The sequence below is a fragment of the Schistocerca serialis genome, chromosome 4 (assembly GCF_023864345.2).
Source record: "Schistocerca serialis cubense isolate TAMUIC-IGC-003099 chromosome 4, iqSchSeri2.2, whole genome shotgun sequence".
NCBI lineage: Eukaryota > Metazoa > Arthropoda > Insecta > Orthoptera > Acrididae > Schistocerca > Schistocerca serialis.
In genome coordinates, this window is record NC_064641.1 from 86,146,885 (window position 1) to 86,166,140 (window position 19,256).

The window sequence follows — 19,256 nt, forward strand, 5'->3', positions numbered from 1 at the left end:
GTGTGTGTGTGTGTGTTTTTGTTCAAAGTCACTCTTTTCTCCGCTGGATGTGAAATGGTGTTTCTTATTCGTTACACACTCTTGCGTGCTGGACGTAGATCCTTCGAGGACAGGTGGCACACTTTTCGACAGCCTTTTGCAAGCTGATAATTCTGAAACTTTAGGACGGGAGATGTAGGAAATATTCTAAATATGTTTAAAGAAATGACACATCTTAACCGAAGTTACAACTTTATTTTACAAATCTTGGAAGAGAGAGTATGCGACATGTTTTTGGCACATTGCAACCGCTCCAGAACGGCGGTTGTTCTATCAGGAGACACACAAAAGTGGGCGCACAATGTCGTATGCATAGGAGGTGTACCATTTATAGGTCCAGGCGATATTTCCTGGCCTAGGAGCAAACATTAGTGTTTACAGTTCACAGTAACTCACTTATGTATAAAGCTACGCCACAGCCGAAGCTGTTTTTGACAGATTTCCCTTGTCCGGTGTAGTGGCACCATTTTCTTTATACAGATCATATTTTGATTAAGCACTGTTTACCAGTAATTTTATGTGAGCAATGAAGTAGGTTTCTTGTTTTTTATGATGTGCTTGCCCAAGCGTCTAGTTTTCTATTACCATAACTGATTCACTTTTTCCAAAAGTGACTTGCTTTTAATGATGACAGTTGCTGGCATTAAGGCTAATAAATATTTTGTATTATGACACAGTTGCAAGGTTTCAGTTTCAGTAGTTAATATCTTTGTCCATTAATAGAAACGTTAACCTTTTACAGACGAAAGAGTCTTCGTGAGATACATTTATACACGATCACGGTGATATCTAACATGACAAAACACACATATAATTTCCACCTACATTAAATATATTTATACAATACTCTTAAATTTATACTGATATCAGTTTATGTACACGCATGATTCATAAATACTTTCTTTTGTTAAAAGTTCTGTGGTCCTGAAATAAACCACAAATACCGAGAAAACGAGCTGAGAAAAGTTCATTTCAGTAATACTGTTCGTAAGATAAACTGCTGGAAGGTTAAAAGCCTACAGAAGTACGTGTACTTCGTGAATAGTTCAGGTCCCTTCGCTCAGAAGAAACTCACTAGCAACACATACATCGCACAGTAATCCACAGTACGACGTCAGCAGATTTTCCCGTAAAGTATATATTCGTAGTGTTTTGAGCAGCCTGATTATTAAGCAGGCCAAGAAAGTAACGGAATATATGACACATGATTGCTTCAATAGTTTTACAGGTTTTCTCACAACTGAATTTGTACAGTTCTTTGGCAGATTGTCGTTCAAATTGGTTACTCTCTTTTTTCTTGTAATTTGGTTGTCGAGACTGTTCTAGTCTGTAAGCAACTAAATGAAGCTACCACCTAGATTATTTTTCAGAACGGAGACTGGAAGACAGATTATTAGACATGTCTGTCGAGAGGAAAACGGAGGCTAATGTGAACTTGCTGAAACCTAGATATGTTTTTTTTTTTTTTAAACAGTTTCCTCAATGTAGATTCCATGAGAGTTCCAGTTTCCATAGTTACCTACATATGGTAATTTAAGACCCAGAAAATTTTTTAAATGTGTGTTATAAACGTGTTGCTTTGCGTGTTGCTAAATTTTGTCTGTTGTTAAGTTTCGTCAGTTACTAAAATTGCCGTGCCATTGGTATTTCGCTTAATTTTTCGTAGGGAAAGAAGAAAAGTATAAATTGCGTCCTTACACAGAAAAAGTTCGTCATCTCCGAAGAAGAAAATGAGTTGTCTTGCATGCTCAGGAGTTTCGAACTGGATTATTGCAGGCTTGTTATGAAAATAGACACAAATGATGAAAAATGTCGCAGCGTCTTCCGTGTGAAATGTTTCTGAAAGCTTCCGACAAGCCAAATAAAACGCAAGGATTTTGGGACAAGTGCAATTCGAAATTTTAAAACGTACTTCACTGGTGAATTATAATCGCCAAGTGACCATTGGCCGACAGACCAATGTAAGCGTACGTTTCTGACTCTACAAAGAAACACTTTAGAACGTCATGACTCAAAACCATATCATATAGGTGCCACGATGATGACAGGTTTGTCTTTATCGTCATCTGACACGTAGAGAAAAATATACAGAAAGCATAGCGTTTTAGACGGAAATGTTAGAGAATTTGATCAGAGAACTGGAGGAGCTAGGAAAATCGTTTGTAGAGCCTGAATGTCAGGTTATCAATTCTCTCCTGTATACGTATGGCTTTACGAATCGCATCTGCCTCCTCATCCCCAAAATACATTTTCTGTCATTGTTTGTGTTATTCTGAACATGAGATGAAAGGAAAGGTAATATTTTGTAAGACCACCTGGCAGTCAGCTACAGTGGTATATTTGAGAAAATTGGTAACGCGTCAGATGAGTACAGTAATATTTCGTCAATTGATAAAGGTGGTACGGGCAAAGTGCTCTGAAACTACAGCGATGCTGGTATATTTCGAACTATCTTATGACACGAATGCACTGGACACATAACGAATGAGATCCGCTGATTTCAAGAAGAAGAGTCTGGCAATTGTTTCGAGTCCACCGCACAAATGTTATCTGCCAATAGTTGTAAGTCACCACTGTGCACTCCGCACGTGAAGCGCCGTCCCGGGGATTCCTGCAGGCAGTGCGCCTCAGCCAATGACGAACCAGCCCGCTAGTGTTGCCACCCGCGAGGTCCTGTCCGCCAGGTCTCAGGTCTCAGAGCCCGAACTGCAGCTGTCGGAGTGGTGATGGTGGTAGCCCTGCTGCTGCTGGTGCTGCAGAGGACCTTCCGGCGAGTCCTGCTGCTGCGGCTGCTGCTGCTGCTGTTGCTGAGCCTGCTGCGGCTGGGCGGACGCCGGGGGCGGCGTCGACGTCTGCCGCTGGGCGCCGGGCGCGGGCTGCGTCTCCTGCTTCCACTTGCTGACGTGGTGCGAGTTCTTGTTGGAGGCGGCTGCCGCCTGCTGCTGCGCCTTCGCCTCCTCCTCCTGCTGCATTCGCTTGTGCTTCGTGCGCCGGTTCTGGAACCACACCTTCACCTGCAACAGCCGGAAACGCCCACGTTTCAATACCAGCCGCTCATCTAGCGTACGATTATTACAAGAGACTCAGGAATGTGTACTAGCAGTCGGCCTTAAGGGGGGCAGGACGTCAAACGGATCGACTTGGAGCAGGAGAGGCACCACAGGGCATTTTAATTTCCACCATGTATACTTTCACAAATAAATTCTTACAACTTTGTCAGCATAAGCAGGAAGAATTCAAGATTCACATTCATAGCAATGAAAGTTCAAAAACATAACCAAATAATTTTTTTTACAAGTGAAATTTCATAATTTTTTTACTTACTATTGGCTGCATTTGTTGCTATAGGTACACTTTTCCTCATAAGTAAGAGAGATTCTTTGATGAATTTTGCATAGCATACAAAACATATTTACAGGTGTGTGAAACTCGAGAATTTATTTAATTTATGGAAAAATGAATGAGCTGTTACATTTTAAACTTCACGTTTAGAAGAAATTCAAATTTTATAATTATTTATCTCAACTTTTATCACAGATTTTAATAGATTTAGAAAATTCTAGAGTTTTGCATTAAGGTGTTTGTGTTTAACAAGCAGTGCAAAATTCGTGGAAGAATCCCTCGTACTTATGAAGAAAAGTGTACCTATAGCAACAAATGAAACCAATAGTAAGTGTAAAAATTATGAAATTTCACATATAAAAAAATTTATTTCCTTATGTTTTTGAGCTTTTACTGCTACGAGTGTGAATCCTGAATCCTTCCTGGTCATGCTGACAAAGTTTTATGAATTTATTTGTAAAAGTATAGACAGTGGAATTTAAAATGTCCTGTGGTGTCTCTCCTGCTCCAAGTCGGCCCGTTTGACGTCCTACACCCATTAACCAGTGACGTAGTGAAGACGCTGCAAATGACGTAAACAACATGGCTACTGTAACTTCCTGCTACAGGCGGTATTTTGAAACAAACATAAACAACACAGTTTTGGTTACGAGGAGTTACTACATCGGGAAGAAAAGTGGTTTGGATTACAAATACTATGATCAATAACATATACTGGGTGAATGAGCTGCCCCTACCGTAGTCGTAATAAGCAAGCCGCAATTCTATATCTGGCCTTCAAAACCACGCGCCAGATTTTCGTATTCTCTCTCTCGCTAGCCCTATAGAAAAACATGAGCAGGACCTTTCCTGTGGGGAATTTATTCTATTCAGATTTTGTACTGAGATACGTTTTCGTTGATTGCCATAGTTTCCGAATTTGTTCGAGAAAACGGTACAGATACGACCTTCAAACGCACCTCTACTTCCATACTCATGGCCCATCGGTGAGTGTTTCTAGTATCTTTTCATGCCACTCCCTTCTGCCGCTGTAAAAAAAATTTATGACTGTACGAATTATTTTACAGATTCAATTTTTTTGGTCTTCATTGACTGTTTTTGTTACTCCATCAGTTTGGTCGAGCACTTACAGACTGTGAAATTGACGTTTGTCTAAATTTTACCTAATAATTTTGGGGATTTAAACAGGATAAAATAAACGATTACGTCGTTATATTCGTCTAGCGTTCTGACTAAGAAACTATTGTGGTTTTTTGTAGTTTTAGAGTAACATTTACAAAAGTCAGAAAGAGATTTTCACTCTGCAGCGGAGTGTGCGCTGATATGAAATCTCCTGGCAGATTAAAAGTGTGTGCCGGACCGAGACTCGAACTCGGGACCTTTGCCTTTCGCGGGCAAGTGCTCTACCAACTGAGTTTGGAAGGTAGGAGAAGAGGTATTGCCAGAAGTACACCTGTGAGGACGGGGCGTGAGTCGTGCTTGGGTAGCTCAGTTGGTAGAGCACTTGCCCGCGAAAGGCAAAGGTCCCGTGTTCGAGTCTCGGTCCGGCACACAGTTTTAATCTGCCAGGAAGTTTCATTTACAAAAGTCGTTTGATTTTCTTTACTCTCATGGGAATTTTCAAATTAATAATGATAACGAAATAGCCGACTATGCCAATGGCTGCTATCCCAGACATTGGAGACCAAGAAAGGTCGAATATCGGGAGCTGTTCGTTTAATCGGAAATTTTTGCACAGTGGTAGGAGGGAGTGCAACAACAACAACATACCAGAAATCTTGACTCGTAAGGGAGGAGTGTGGCGGTGGACGTGCGTTTGGAGATCAGTCTTATACGTTTGTCTTGCAAAGCTCGACAACCTTGGACTCCATCTAAAACCTACCGCAATACAAAATTTCACTACATTAAATTTTCTGCGGAAAGTTCTTTTTCATTTTTTTTCTGTTGGAGTAATAATGTGCGCGTAGCGAGCAAGAGAATATGAAATTCTCGTGCGTGGTTTTGAAAGGCCAAGTACAGCGTTGTGGGCTGCCTAAAACGACATCGGCTGGGGCAGCCGAATGACCCTGTATAAGGGGCAAGCATGAAAAAACCGGGCCGAAGGCTGTGAAATGAAAACCACTGAAAGGTTCGTAATGTCATTGTCTACGGAGAAAGAAGTGCTCGGTAAAGAGAGCCCAGGCCAGAAGCTCGCCGCTAGTGGGAGATAGGCGCGCACACCCACGTGTCGACAGAGGGGACACGTGTACTCTTCAATCGTCTCCTACACTCAGTAGTGCAGCAAACGTAGAAATGAAGGCTTGTAAAGAAGAGAAAACAGGTATTGTGCGTTTGCTTACAGTGGAAGGAGTGCAGGGAACGTAAATTCGTCGAAGAATGGCCCAGGTAACCATGTGTGCGAAAAGCATTGCTCGTTCGTTGCAGAGATCAAGGCGCAACACAAGCGATTCTAGGAAGGACGGATATCTTTGGCCGATGACACATGATCTGGAACGCCACACTACGTTCCCAATACCATTGTCCAGTAGATGGTGGATCTCATTATCGAAGACCGCGTCGGAATTGCAAAGGACATGCAATGCTCTCTGTACACTTGTGTCATTTTTCAATGAAGTTCCGTTCTTCGCACTCCTTCCGCTGTTAGGGAACGCACTACACCCCTTTGCTCTCCTCCTGAAGCCTCCATTTCTCTGTTTTCAGCACTACTGAATGCAGTGGACAACCGATGCGCAAACAGACTCGCTCTGTCGTCACGTGGTACTTCGCCCACGTGGCTCCAGCGCCGACTCTGGGGTCTCAGCGCTCTTTATGGGGCAGTGGCATCAGATCCCTACAGCTGTTTTCATTTTAAACCCTCCATTTCGTTTCATTCTGAGCGTCCCTCATAAACGAGAGAAACTTTTTTGGAAAGAAATCGGATCGAGTATTGTAAAAACAAGTCCTACTATTGCAGTGGGCATCACGAACTATGTTCGCAAATAAATCTTGTCTATTATTAGAAAATAAACTTTAGCTGTATAGTTCGAGTAGAGGATGCGATACGAGTTCTGAATATAACCTATGTAGTCTACATTTAAGCAGCAAACCGTAAAAGCGTTTGACAAGAAAAACTATTTGTCGCGAAGTAAGCGAACTGAGTAGCGTAAAAACAGCTCTACGATTTAGAGTAGTTCACGATACACAGTACGAAGTAAAACATATATGCCTATAATAAGGAAATCGGAGGTAGTACCGGAAAAAACACTTCAGTTCAAGTGGAGATTGCGATACACGTTTGCGAACATTTGTAGGTATGAGCAGTAAATGGAAACGGTTATCACACAAGAACCATAACTATTTATTGGAAAAACACGAACCGAGTACCGTAAAAAAGGTATTTATCTAAAGAACAAAAAGTCTGTTAAATTTTGTAAATAACATTATGCCACTGTACAAATCCGGCGGCCAGTGTTGCAAATTCCTCTCGACAAATACTTCCACTTACAAGAATATGAATCCAGCGACAAAGGGAGTTCTGCAATACACACACACAGGAGAAATATTTTGATCATCTTGTGCTCAATTGTAGCACATACTCAGATGTAGCAGACGGTGCTCTAAAACGCACTCCACATTATTCAAAAAGGGAGAAAATAAAACCCAATATGTAAGGAATAAACCGCAAAGTAGAAAATACTGTAATAGTCGACTTCTATAGGAGTCACTTGAAGGACAGTATTATATAAACATAAATCCAAAAATGGTTCAAATGGCTCTAAACACTATGGGACTTAACATCTGAGGTCATCAGTCCCCTAGATTAAGAGCTCCTTAAACCTGAGTAACCTAAGGACATCACACACATCCATGACCGAGGCAGGTTTCGAACCTGCGACCGTAGCAGCATCGCGGTTCCGGACTGAAGCGCCTAGAACCGCTCGGCCACAGCGTCTGGTCTAAGAGTTCCCAAATAAATGCAGCAAGTTTTTAATGTAATTTTGTCTCTGGGGCACATTGACACTGGCGACAGGCGGTAAATGTCCAAAACGAAAGTTCCCTATGGCTTCAACTGATTTCCAGAGACGTCTTCGAAGAACCTGCATTATTTTTACGTCCTCATTCCATGCGTATGTTGCGCCAGTTCTCAAAATAATCCAGATTTTTCTCTTCTCCAAACCACAACATCCGTGTATCACCGTCACGTCGAACAACGCTGCCTTAGGCACCGAAACTTTTCTCAGCCGTGTCTGTTTAAACGTGTTTATTTCTGACGAGCGTACAAGTTTTCGTGTGTACACGGAAATCAGGCTAGCGCATTGAATTAGGGGATCCTAAATATCGGGAGTATCGCAGCCAAGCGAAAAATGCTCGGGCGCCGAACATTAACTGAATCCTCCTCCTCTCGACGCAGCACAATAGAATAAAAAAAGTAGCAGCGAGAATACGAGACACGCAATTCCTCAATCGAAAGTTTGCCACCCGTGACAGCTTTTATAGCAGATTTCCTTCCATGTCGCGGCTCAAAAAGCTGAAGTTCGTCGGCAAGAACCGGGCCGCTTCGAGATACAACGTTAACAGAGAAAGAAAAGGGGGGAAAAAAACTAAATAAATAAAAAGAGCGGGGAGGAAAGAATGACAGAGAGACATCCCAGCAGGAAAGTTCTTTTGAATTTTTATTTGACTACATAAAAGTGGGGCCCCCCCGGGCGGCGGCGCGTTTACAAACCATTAAGCAGCAGAATGATGGCGCCGCGCGACAATGGACTCCCGTCTCCGCCAGGCCCACACTCCTCTCACTATTATTACACAAATTTTTGCTCGATACCGCGCACACCACTCGCCCCTATTCCTCCCATTACTCCCGCGGCGCGGATGCACCGGAGGAAAACGAAAAAAAAAAAAAAAAGGAAGAAGAAGAAACGAAGGGCCGTTTCGCGCGCGGGTGTCCGTCAAACATGGCAGCGCGCGAGGGCGAAAAAACGAATAGACAAATGAAAGAGATTGCTGCTGCTGTACTGCCTTGAGAAGTGGGACCGAGAGGGCGGCGACCGTCGGGTGGGATAGTCCACAGCGCTTCGGGCGCCAGCTATCGCAGCCCGAGTATTATGGATTGCCCGCGCGCCGCTAATGATATGTGGAGAGAGTGCGGTGCGGATTTATCTAACGAGTTAATGGCGGCGCAATTACTGGACGCGAAGCGCGCGCAGTTGTGTTATGGCGCCTTGTTAGCGACCAACGGGACCTGCCGACGCCACCGCCCCCGCCGACTCGCATTACCTCTCGCGTCGAACTCTCTGCCGTGCTCCACGGCATACGCGGGTAAGGAATCGGCAATTGATACACTGGTGTCCAAAATTATTTTACTACAAAATAGTATAAACAGGTGACAGTTACGTAGAAACAATGTAAAGAATACTAAACGTAAGCAATTGGAACATGCACAACTGTAGATAAAAACGTTATTCGTTTTTTTTTTCATCTAAAAGGATTTGCACACACATTGTGACAACTGGTTAATGTGCTCAGTACGGGGTGTGTCCACCTGTGGCAGTAAGTAAGGGACCTTCTTCTTCGACATCTTGGCCAAGTACAGAGCTTATTTTCCGAAATCGAAATATTTATAACTTTTGGGAAACGAAAGCAATACCGACGATTATGTCTGCGTCTGCGAAGTATAAATATTGATACCTCTCTCTGTACGTTAGCTTCCTTTCACGCCTACTGATTGCGATAGAAACAGTCCATCGCCATGGGAGCAAGAAGAAAGGAACGATGTAAAGAGAATGCGAATGTACTCTAATCATTTCTTTTTGATCACAGCATTTGTGCCTACAACTGCATACCCAAAAGACAATAAGGAAAGAAGAAATGGGTATGTGAACGTTTGAAAAGAAGAACGACGTACTCCATATTAATTTACTCTCTAAAATGCGATATCTCTTGCAGCGAAATATTAGTTAATAAAGTGTAGCGTGACAATGTTCACAACATGACTGAAAATACGTTCACCAAATAGAGATTAGAACATCTATGATTGACATGTCATCTAAAGTCGATGTACAATTTTAAAATGTTAGAAATAAGGGAATGAAGTAATACAGAATGCTGTGCTTGTAACGTATGTTGTTGTTCTACATTGTTTAGCTCTGGCATTTACAGGGAAAGCATCCTAGGTTTTGGAGGGAAAACCGTAAATGTAATGATCTGCACTACAAGAGAAACAAGAAGCACAACTTAAAAAACAACTTGCGTAATTGTTATAAATGCTTTTTTAAAATTATTTTGAACAATTAGTTCACGAGGCCATTCAAATTGTAAATGGTTACGAAGACACACTTGACCTCTTAGCCACAAATAAAACTGAACATCACGACGGATACAGGGATTAGTGAACACAAAGTCGTAGCGAGGCTCAATTCCGTAACAAAGAAATTCAACAAAATTAAACGCGAAATATATCTATTTATAAAAGCAACTAAAAATTCGGTTGACGTCTTTCTAAAAGACAGTCTCCAATCCTTCCAAACTATGTAAGAGAAGACCATATGTGGCTTAAGTTCAAAGAAATAGTATCAACAGCACTCGAGAGATTCATACCAAATAAATTAATAAGAGACGGAACTGATCCCTCATGGTACACAAAAGCTGCTGCAGGATCACCGAATTAGGCAAGTATAATTTAGACGAACGCAAAATGTCCAAGATGGCGAAGTTTTACTGAAGCTCGAAATTTGCTGCGGATTTCAATGCGAGATGCATTTAATAGTTTCCACAACGAAAGTCTCTATACAAAAGTGGCGGAAAATCCAAAGAGATTCTCGTCCTATGTTAAGTAAACCAGCTGCTGCCTGATGATAGCGAGAATGACGACTCTGAGGCACAACAACAGATCCGAAGACAAGATCAAGAGGAATACCTGAACAAGAAGAAGAAGTAGCCGCTCAGATAAATGCTCTTAAAAGAGGCAAGGCTCCTGGCCCACACTGCATCACTGCAGAGGTGGTACAATTCCTGGCCGCCCAGCTGGTAGCACCTCTCACAAAGTTACACAACGAGTGCTTGCGGCTCGGGAAATTCCCCCAAATATGGAAAAAGGCCACAGTAGTAATAATTAAGAAGGGCCCAGACAAAGACCCCCAAGAAGCCAAGTCCTTCAGGCCCATCTGTTTACTGGACACACTGGGGAAACTTTTTGAGAGGTTGCTGGCAGACAGACTGGCGGCACACCGAGTGTTGTGCGGGATGAGCGACAGACAGTTCGGCTTCAGGTCCGGGAGATCGGCGTCTGACGCCATCGCCCTGGCTGCGGAGGTCTGTGCCTCAACCCCGCACAAATACGTGGTCGGCATCATGGTGGATATCAGTGGCGTCTTTGACAACCTGTGGTGGCCCTCGCTCTTCTCCCGCTTGCGAGAGGAGTGCCCGGCGTCGCTATATGGCTGTCTCAGGAGCTATTGTGAGAATAGGGAGGTTTGGCTATCGTCCCCTAGCGGGAGACTAAGTAAAAATATGACCAAGGGGTGTCCGCAGGGATCTGTCCTGGGGCCACTCTTCTGGGATATTAACATGGAACCCCTCTTGGACAACCTACAAAACAGCGATGATGTGCTAGAGGGCATAGCCTACGCGGACGACCTTCTCCTGCTGGTTGGCGGCCGTAGCCGCGAAGACTTAAGAGCCAAAAATTGAGAGGGCCATATCAATCCTGAGTACATGGTGCCACATGACCAAAATGAAGATCTCACCAACCAAGTCCATGTACTTACTCCTGAAAGGACAATTAGTCAGGAATCCGACTGTAAGAATATATGGCTCATCAGTTCTTCGACGCCATGAGGCGCGATACCTGGGAGTAGTCGTCGATGAGAGGTGGACTTATACATCACACATTGACACTGCCACACAGAGATCATTAGAAACACTAAACAATCTAATGGCGATTGGACATAAACGATTCCACCTGCCACCAGAATTAATCAAACTATATCATAACAGCATTCTGACATCAGTCGTAGGATATGGGTCAGGAGTCTGGGCCCACAGACTCACGAGGGTCATGCCTGCCATGGCTGTGAGAAGTGCGGCGGAACATGCTTCTCAGATCAGTAGGGGCATATAGCCCAGGGGGAGCGCTAACAGTACTAATGGGACTCTGTCCGCTCGATATAAAGATCAGAGAGCTAGCGACGGGGTATTGGGTTAAACAGGGATAAGATAATTGATCTAATAGGGATTCACGTGGGAATAAAGAAACGAACCGAACATACGAACTGCTGCCCAATATCAGGGAGAGACTGCAATTAAAACACTTCACACCGTTACGAGGACTGCTGCACTTTCTCACAGGTCATGGACCCTACCCGACATACCTATGCCGGTTCGGGAAACGGGCTACACTAGCGTGTGACTGTGGGGCCACACTAGGCACCCCAGAACACGTGGTGTACGAGTGCCACCTCTTCGACGACGTAGCGGCGCAATTACGCCACCAGCTACCCGACCACGACGCGTACCACCTGCTCAGTCATGAGGACCATTTTTCAATCCTGAACAGGCTAGATCTCACTTAAAGTGATAAAGGAATTTCTTAGGAACAACGACTAAGATATCATCGCAACCGATCTGACTCCGAGCACCTGTCCCGTTTCCGCCGAGGCGTGGATTTGGCCAGCCGCCTCACCGCTCGAATCCGCCACGTCTGGGATTAGGGGGAGGGTGCGCCCTATGACCGATCTACACACTCACCGATTTTGACACTAGGTTAAGTTAGGATAGATGGAGGATAGGCAACACTAGCATAGTACTGCAGCGATCAACAACTCCGGCCAGCCCGGTTCCAGGGGCACGTTCACCGGGATTAGCTCGGTGAATACGACCACCATGGTAGGTTTATACGAGGCTATCCACAAAGTACATTACGTTTTCGTTTGTGTCCGTTAGGGGCGGGGCTAGGGCGGCCATCTTGGTGTCATGGCATTCCGCCGCTCAGTCGGCATCCTGCCGTGCTAGTGAGAGGTTCGTGCTGTACTCCGTTGCGTTACTGTGACAGTTTGAAATGTCAGCGTTAATTGAAAATGCCGCGAAGTGTGAAGTGCGTGCTGTAATAAGGTTTCTGACTGCAAAAAACTGTACACCGATAGAAATCTATCGGCAGCTTTGTGAAGTGTATGGGGACAACATAATCACTGAAAAAAAAAATGGTTCAAATGGCTCTGAGCACTATGGGACTCAACTGCTGAAGTCATTAGTCCCCTAGAACTTAGAACTAGTTAAACCTAACTAACCTAAGGACATCACAAACATCCATGCCCGAGGCAGGATTCGAACCTGCGACCGTAGCGGTCTTGCGGTTCCAGACTGCAGCGCCTTTAACCGCACGGCATAATCACTGAAGGTGGAGTGTGTCAGTGGGTCACAAAATTTAAAAATTGCCGAACTAACCTTCACGACGAAGAGCGAAGTGGAAGACGCACCATAGTGACTGCCGAACTTGTCGAAAAAGTCGATGCCGCGGTCCGTGAAAACCGTAATTTCACAATAACGGAACTCTCTATGAGTTTTCCACAAATTTCACGATGTTTGTTGCACTAAATCATTACCGAAAAGCTTGGTTACCACAAATTTTGTGCAAGATGGATACCAAAAATCTTGACAGAGATTCACAAAAATCAGCGAATGGCTGCAGCGTTAACGTTTTTGGACGCTTACGAGAAAGATGGCAACTCATTACTCGATCGCATCGTTACTGGTGACGAAACATGGGTTAAGCATGTGAACTGCGAGACAAAATTGCAGTCAATGCAGTGGGGGCACACAAATTCCCCCCAAAAACCCAAGAAATGCATGCAGACAATGTCGGCAAGGAAGGTGATGGCGACTGTCTTTTGGGACAGAAAAGGTGTAATTTTTGTGGATTTCCTGGAAAGAGGCACTGCAATAAACTCTCAAAGCTATTGCCAAACTCTGCACAACCTCAGAAGAGCCACACAAAACAAGCGCAGGGGAAAGTTGGGCTCAAAGATCTTGCTGATTCACGACAACGCCCGGGCCCACACGGCAAATGCCACTCGTGAAGTTCTCGAATCTTTTAAGTGGGAGTTGTTTCCTCATCCGCCGTACAGTCCCGACCTGGCACCGAGCGACTTCCACTTATTCCCAGCAATGAAGAAGTGGTTGGCTATGCAGCGTTTTGATGACGACGCACAGCTTCAAGAAGAGGTAACCACGTGGTTGAAGGCGCAGGCGGCCGAATTTTACGACGAAGGAATTTCCAAGCTCGTCCATCGCTACGATAAGTGCCTTAATTTAAATGGCAACTATGTAGAAAAGTAGTATTTTAAGTGTGGCTTTCATCTGTATATAATTTAAAAAATTTCCAATACTTTATTTATTTTTAATTCCAAAACGTAATGTACTTTGTGGATAGCCGTCGTACAACTCCTGCACGTCTGTAACGTTGCAGGTAGATTAGCGTAAGTAGAAATAGAACAACATAGTAAAGACATAATAGTAGTGCCCATAGTGAGAGCAAAGTAACTAACATAGAGTAAGCTGTAGTATTAACACTTGAATTGTATCAATTAGGACCCACTAATTGCATAAAGTGGTGGGTTGTTATTTATCATATACAGGGTGAGTCACCTAACGTTACCGCTGGATATATTTCGTAAACCACATCAAATACTGACGAACCGATTCCACAGACCGAACGTGAGGAGAGGGGCTAGTGTAATTGTTTAATACAAACCATACAAAAATGCACGGAAGTATGTTTTTTAACACAAACCTACGATTTTTTAAATGGAACCCCGTTAGTTTTGTTAGCACATCTGAACATATAAACAAATACGTAATCAGTGCCATTTGTTGCATTGTAAAATGTTAATTACATCCGGAGTATTGTAACCTAAAGTTGACGCTTGAGTACCACTCCTCCGCTGTTCGATCGTGTGTATCGGAGAGCACCGAATTACGTAGGGATCCAAAGGGAACGCTGATGGACCTTAGATACAGATGAGACTGGAACAGCACATTACGTCCACATGCTAACACCTTTTTATTGGTCTTTTTCACTGACGCACATGTACATTAGCATGAGGGGTGAGGTACACGTACACACGTGATTTCCGTTTTCAATTACGGAGTGGAATAGAGTGTGTCCCGACATGTCAGGCCAATAGATGTTCAATGTGGTGGCCGTCATTTGCTACACACAATTGCAATCTCTGGCGTAATGAATGTCGTACACGCCGCAGTACATCTGGTGTAATGTCGCCGCAGGCTGCCACAATACGTTGTTTCATATCCTCTGGGGTTGTAGGCACATCACGGTACACATTCTCCTTTAACGTACCCCACAGAAAGAAGTCCAGAGGTGTAAGATCAGGAGAACGGGCTGGCCAATTTATGCGTCCTCCACGTCCTATTAAACGCCTATCGAACATCCTGTCAAGGGTCAGCCTAGTGTTAATTGCGGAATGTGCAGGTGCACCATCATGCTGATACCACATACGTCGACGCGTTTCCCGTGGGACATTCTCGAGCAACGTTGGCACATCATTTTGTAGAAACGCGATGTATGTTGCAGTGCTCTCCGATACACACGATCGAACAGCGGAGGAGTGGTACTCAAGCGTCAACTTTAGGTTACAATATCTCCGGATGTAATTAACATTTTACAATGCAACAAACGGCACTGATTACGTATTTGTTTATATGTTCAGATGTGCTAACAAAACTAACGTGGTTCCATTTTTTTAAAAAAAATCTAGGTTTGTGTTAAAAAACATACTTCCGTGCATTTTTGTATGGTTTGTATTAAACAATTACACCAGCCCCTCTCCTCACGTTCGGTCTGTGGAGTCGGTTCGTCAGTATTTGATGTGGTTTACGAAATATATCCAGCGATAACGTTAGGTGACTCACCCTGTATATTGAAGAATAAAGATTAAAAAAAAAAAACAGCGGAAAGGTTTAGTAAGTACCTTTACTGCGCGACAGTGATGAGTAGGAGGAGGGGGAGCCAAGGGCCCCAACACTTCGGAGCAGGTAAAATCGTGGCATACGTCCGGCGTGGCAAATGTCCGGCGTGGCAAGTGTCCGCACACCACGGGCAACGCGTGGCGATTTCTATAGGCGCCAGGTCCGGCCGTTGTAGGAGCTGTTAGAGGCACACGCGCCCAGCACGGAGCAGCGTCGCTTCTAATTTGGCCGGGCGCGGTCGCGTTCGCGGTCGGCAGTAACAGGCGCCACTAAAAGTTAACAGCCGTCGTGCCGCGGACACGCGTTTAACAAACGGATGGCCGCTACCGATACCGATAGCCGGGCCTGCGGTCCCGCCGGCGATGGCAGATAGGCCACGGCCGTCCCTGCCGGAGCGCCAAAAACCCCGGCCCACATCTGCGCTCTTTATCTGCGCGCCAGCGCCGCATCTGTTCTGTAATTCAATTAGACGAGTCGGCCGGAGCGCGCTATCGGCGCAGGCCTACTCTGCCGACTCAATGACAACTGCGCGCCACACACTGCCGGGATACGGATCGGCTGCGGCTGTTCCGTCTTATTTACTCGCTGCTCGACGAGCAGGCGCGCCGGCGATACGTCGAGAATGCCGGGCGATAACCGCAGCTCTCGGGAGCTGCCGTTCTTGCAGGGCGGGGAAGCACGCCCGTAATGAGGCGGGGCCGCGTTCGCGAGTAACTCCACAGTCCGTGAACAGATCGCCAGCCCGAGATAGCGACCCCCGCCCCAGCTGCAGAAGTAGCTGAAGCGTTAGTCAGCCTCGTAACGGAAGGTGCCGGATCCGACTTCCGTTCCTGCCGTCCTCGGTTACGTTTCTGAATTCCCTTACTGTCAGTTTATTGTATACCAAACACTTTCTCGTACTTAGTTTCTAGGGAGCTGAGTTAAGTAATGAATTTAATGTACTACGATCAAAGTACAATACTAACGCGAATTCTTTACAAACGAATGCAAAAACTGGTAGAAGCCGACCTCGGGGAAGATCAGTTTGGATTTCGTAGGAATGTTGGAACACCTGAGCCAATACTGACCTTACGACTTATCTTAGAAGAAAGATTAAGGAAAGGCAAACCTACGTTTCTAACATTTGTAGACTTAGCTAAAGCTTTTGACAATGTTGACTGGAATACTCTCTTTCAAATTCTAAAGCTGGCAGGGGTAAAATACAGGGAGCGAAAGGCTATTTACAATTTGTACAGAAACCAGATGGCAGTTATAAGAGTCGAGGGGTATGAAAGCGAAGCAGTGGTTGGGAAGGGAGTGTGACAGGGCTGTAGCCTATCCCCGATGTTATTCAATCTGTATGCTCAGCAAGTAGTAAAGGAAACAAAAGAAAAATTCGGAGTAGGTATTAAAATCCAGGGAGAAGAAATAAAAACTCTGAGGTTCGCCGATGACATTGGGATTGTGTCAGAGACAGCAAAGGACCTGGAAGAGCAGCTGAACGGAATGGACAGTGTCTTGAAAGGAGGATATAAGATGAACATCAACAAAAGCAAAACGAGGTTCATGGAATGTAGTCGAATTAAGTCGGGTGATGCTGAGGGAATTAGATTAGGAAATGACACTTAAAGTAGTAAAGGAGTTTTGCTATTTGGGGAGCAAAATAACTGATGATGGTCGAAGTAGAGAGGATATAAAATGTAGACTGGCAATGTCAAGGAAAGCGTTTCTGAAGAAAAGAAATTTGTTAACATCGAGTATAGATTTAAGTGTCCGGAAGTCGTTTCTGAAAGTATTTGTATGGAGTGTAGCCATGTATGGAAGTGAAACATGGACGATAAATAGTTTAGACAAGAAGAGAATAGAAGCTTTCGAAATGTGGTGCTACAGAAGAATGCGGAAGATTAGATGGGTAGATCACATAACTAATGAGGAGGTATTGAATAGAATTGGGGAGAAGAGGACTTAGTGGCACAACTTGACTAGAAGAAGGGACCGGTTGGTAGGACATGCTCTGAGGCGACAAGGGATTACAAATTTAGCATTGGAGGGCAGCGTGGAGGGTAAAAATTGCAGAGGGGGACCGAGAGATGAATACACTAAAGAGATTCAGAAGGATGTAGGTTGCAGTAGGTACTGGGAGATGAAGAAGCTTGCACAGGATAGAGTAGCATGGGGAGCTGCACCAAACCAGTCTCAGGACTGAAGACCACAACAACAACAACGATCAAAGTAAATAATGCAACACATTTTTTTCTCTGGCAATTTCGGTTGAAAAAATGCGCAATTTGTTGTAGGCCAAAGTGGAATATTCTCGTTTCAGCCCCTACACTTTCCTGAAGTTCCGATTCGTTACTTCCCTGTACGCAGCCCTCAAAATGGCGCCTGTAACGGAGGTGTGTTCCAAGCAGAGCTGCCATGGGGTTTCTTGTGGCGGAAACCAGAGTATCGGAGATATTCATAGGACCTTGCAGAATGTCTACGCAGACCTGGCAGTGAACAAAAGCACGGCAAGTCGTTGGGCGAGGCGTCTGTCATCATCACAAAAATGTCGCGTTAACCTGTCGTACCTCCCGCGTGCCGGCCGGCAGCATACGGTTGTGACTCTACAATGCTGGAATGTATGGACACGCTCACTAAATACGAAGCCGCTGTTGTTTCTCACCGCCCAACACAAGACCACAAAGACCAACGAAGGACCATCTTTACGGAATTGGTTGAAATGGCTCTGAGCACTATGGGACTTAATTGCTGTGGTCATTAGTCCCCTAGAACTTAGAACTACTTAAACCTAACTAACCTAAGGACAGCACACAACACCCAGCCATCACGAGGCAGAATAGGTAAAGAGCGAAATGTCTGAGTACGTGCAGTTCTGCTCAGCTCAGCTGTTTGAAAATCAAATAACGTAGAGGTTTATCAGCACAGTAATTCATAAATTTTTCTAAGGGGACGTTTCAGTATCAATTAGTACTGTGCATTCTGAACATTTCCTAATGTCCATAGTCGAAAATTAACATTTGTCAGCCCCGGAACGATGTTGACAATTTTTCCAGGCTACGTTTCTATAGCAGCGACTGTGCGGCTGAGAAATGGGGCACAAAGACAGATGCTCCCCGGCCACGGAAGTCAGCCGCAGGACTCGACGTTCTCTCGGACAGAATTCATCTGGCGGAGTAACTTCCGGCGTGACGCAGTCTTGCCAACTACAGCTTCCGGCTGGCGATCGCGGCACAAATGATCCAGAAGACAACCTCCCTCCCTCCCGCCAGAGGTCGTACCCCTACCACTCGGGCGCCTTCCTTCCGGCGACATAGCACTTCCACTATGCCGGCAGCCCGCCGGCCCCGAAGGCCCATCTTCTCGGTCGAGTGAGTAAAAACTTTTAACAGAGCAATTTGGCGACCCTACAACGCCAGCGAGATCCATTAGCCGGCTGGAAGCGGCGCAGTTCTTGCGCCAGACTGCGATGCCCCGTTTCCGCCTGCCGGCCTTATAATGGAGCTCGCCATCCCATAAGTCACTCCGTTGGCCACAGATACCGCAGCCCTTCCAGCAGTCTTACGCTTGATACGTCTACGGCCATTTAGTACAGTAATGTTCCACTACAATTTCACAACGACGCCAGCTCTGAAAGCAGCCGGGATATTCAACTAATCAATAGCCTACATCTTTACCGGCGAGCCAAAGTACTGTCCGTGGAGGAGCGTACTTCTCGGAACACTATCATTTCCCCTTTCTCTGTTCTATTCCCAGATGGTGTGTGGAAAGGACGACTGTATGAGCCCCAGTATCTCTGATTTTTACGACGTGTGTATTTCGCGATGTGTAGTACACTACTGGCCATTAAAATGCCACACCAAGAAGAAACGCAGATGATAAACGGGTATTCATTGGATAAATACATTATACTAGAAATGACATGTGATTACATG

General features: G+C 44.9%; 1 protein-coding gene across 1 annotated transcript in view; it reads right to left on the minus strand.

Moving 5' to 3' along the window:
- Positions 1–214: 214 nt before the first annotated feature.
- LOC126474260 (homeobox protein EMX1-like) overlaps positions 215–19,256 on the minus strand; it is a 342,331-nt gene continuing 323,289 nt past the window's right edge. The window contains exon 3 of the mRNA XM_050101724.1: positions 215–3,053. Within this exon, the coding sequence (XP_049957681.1) occupies positions 2,727–3,053 (327 nt within the window). The 3' untranslated portion in view covers positions 215–2,726. The remainder of the gene's footprint in view (positions 3,054–19,256) is intronic.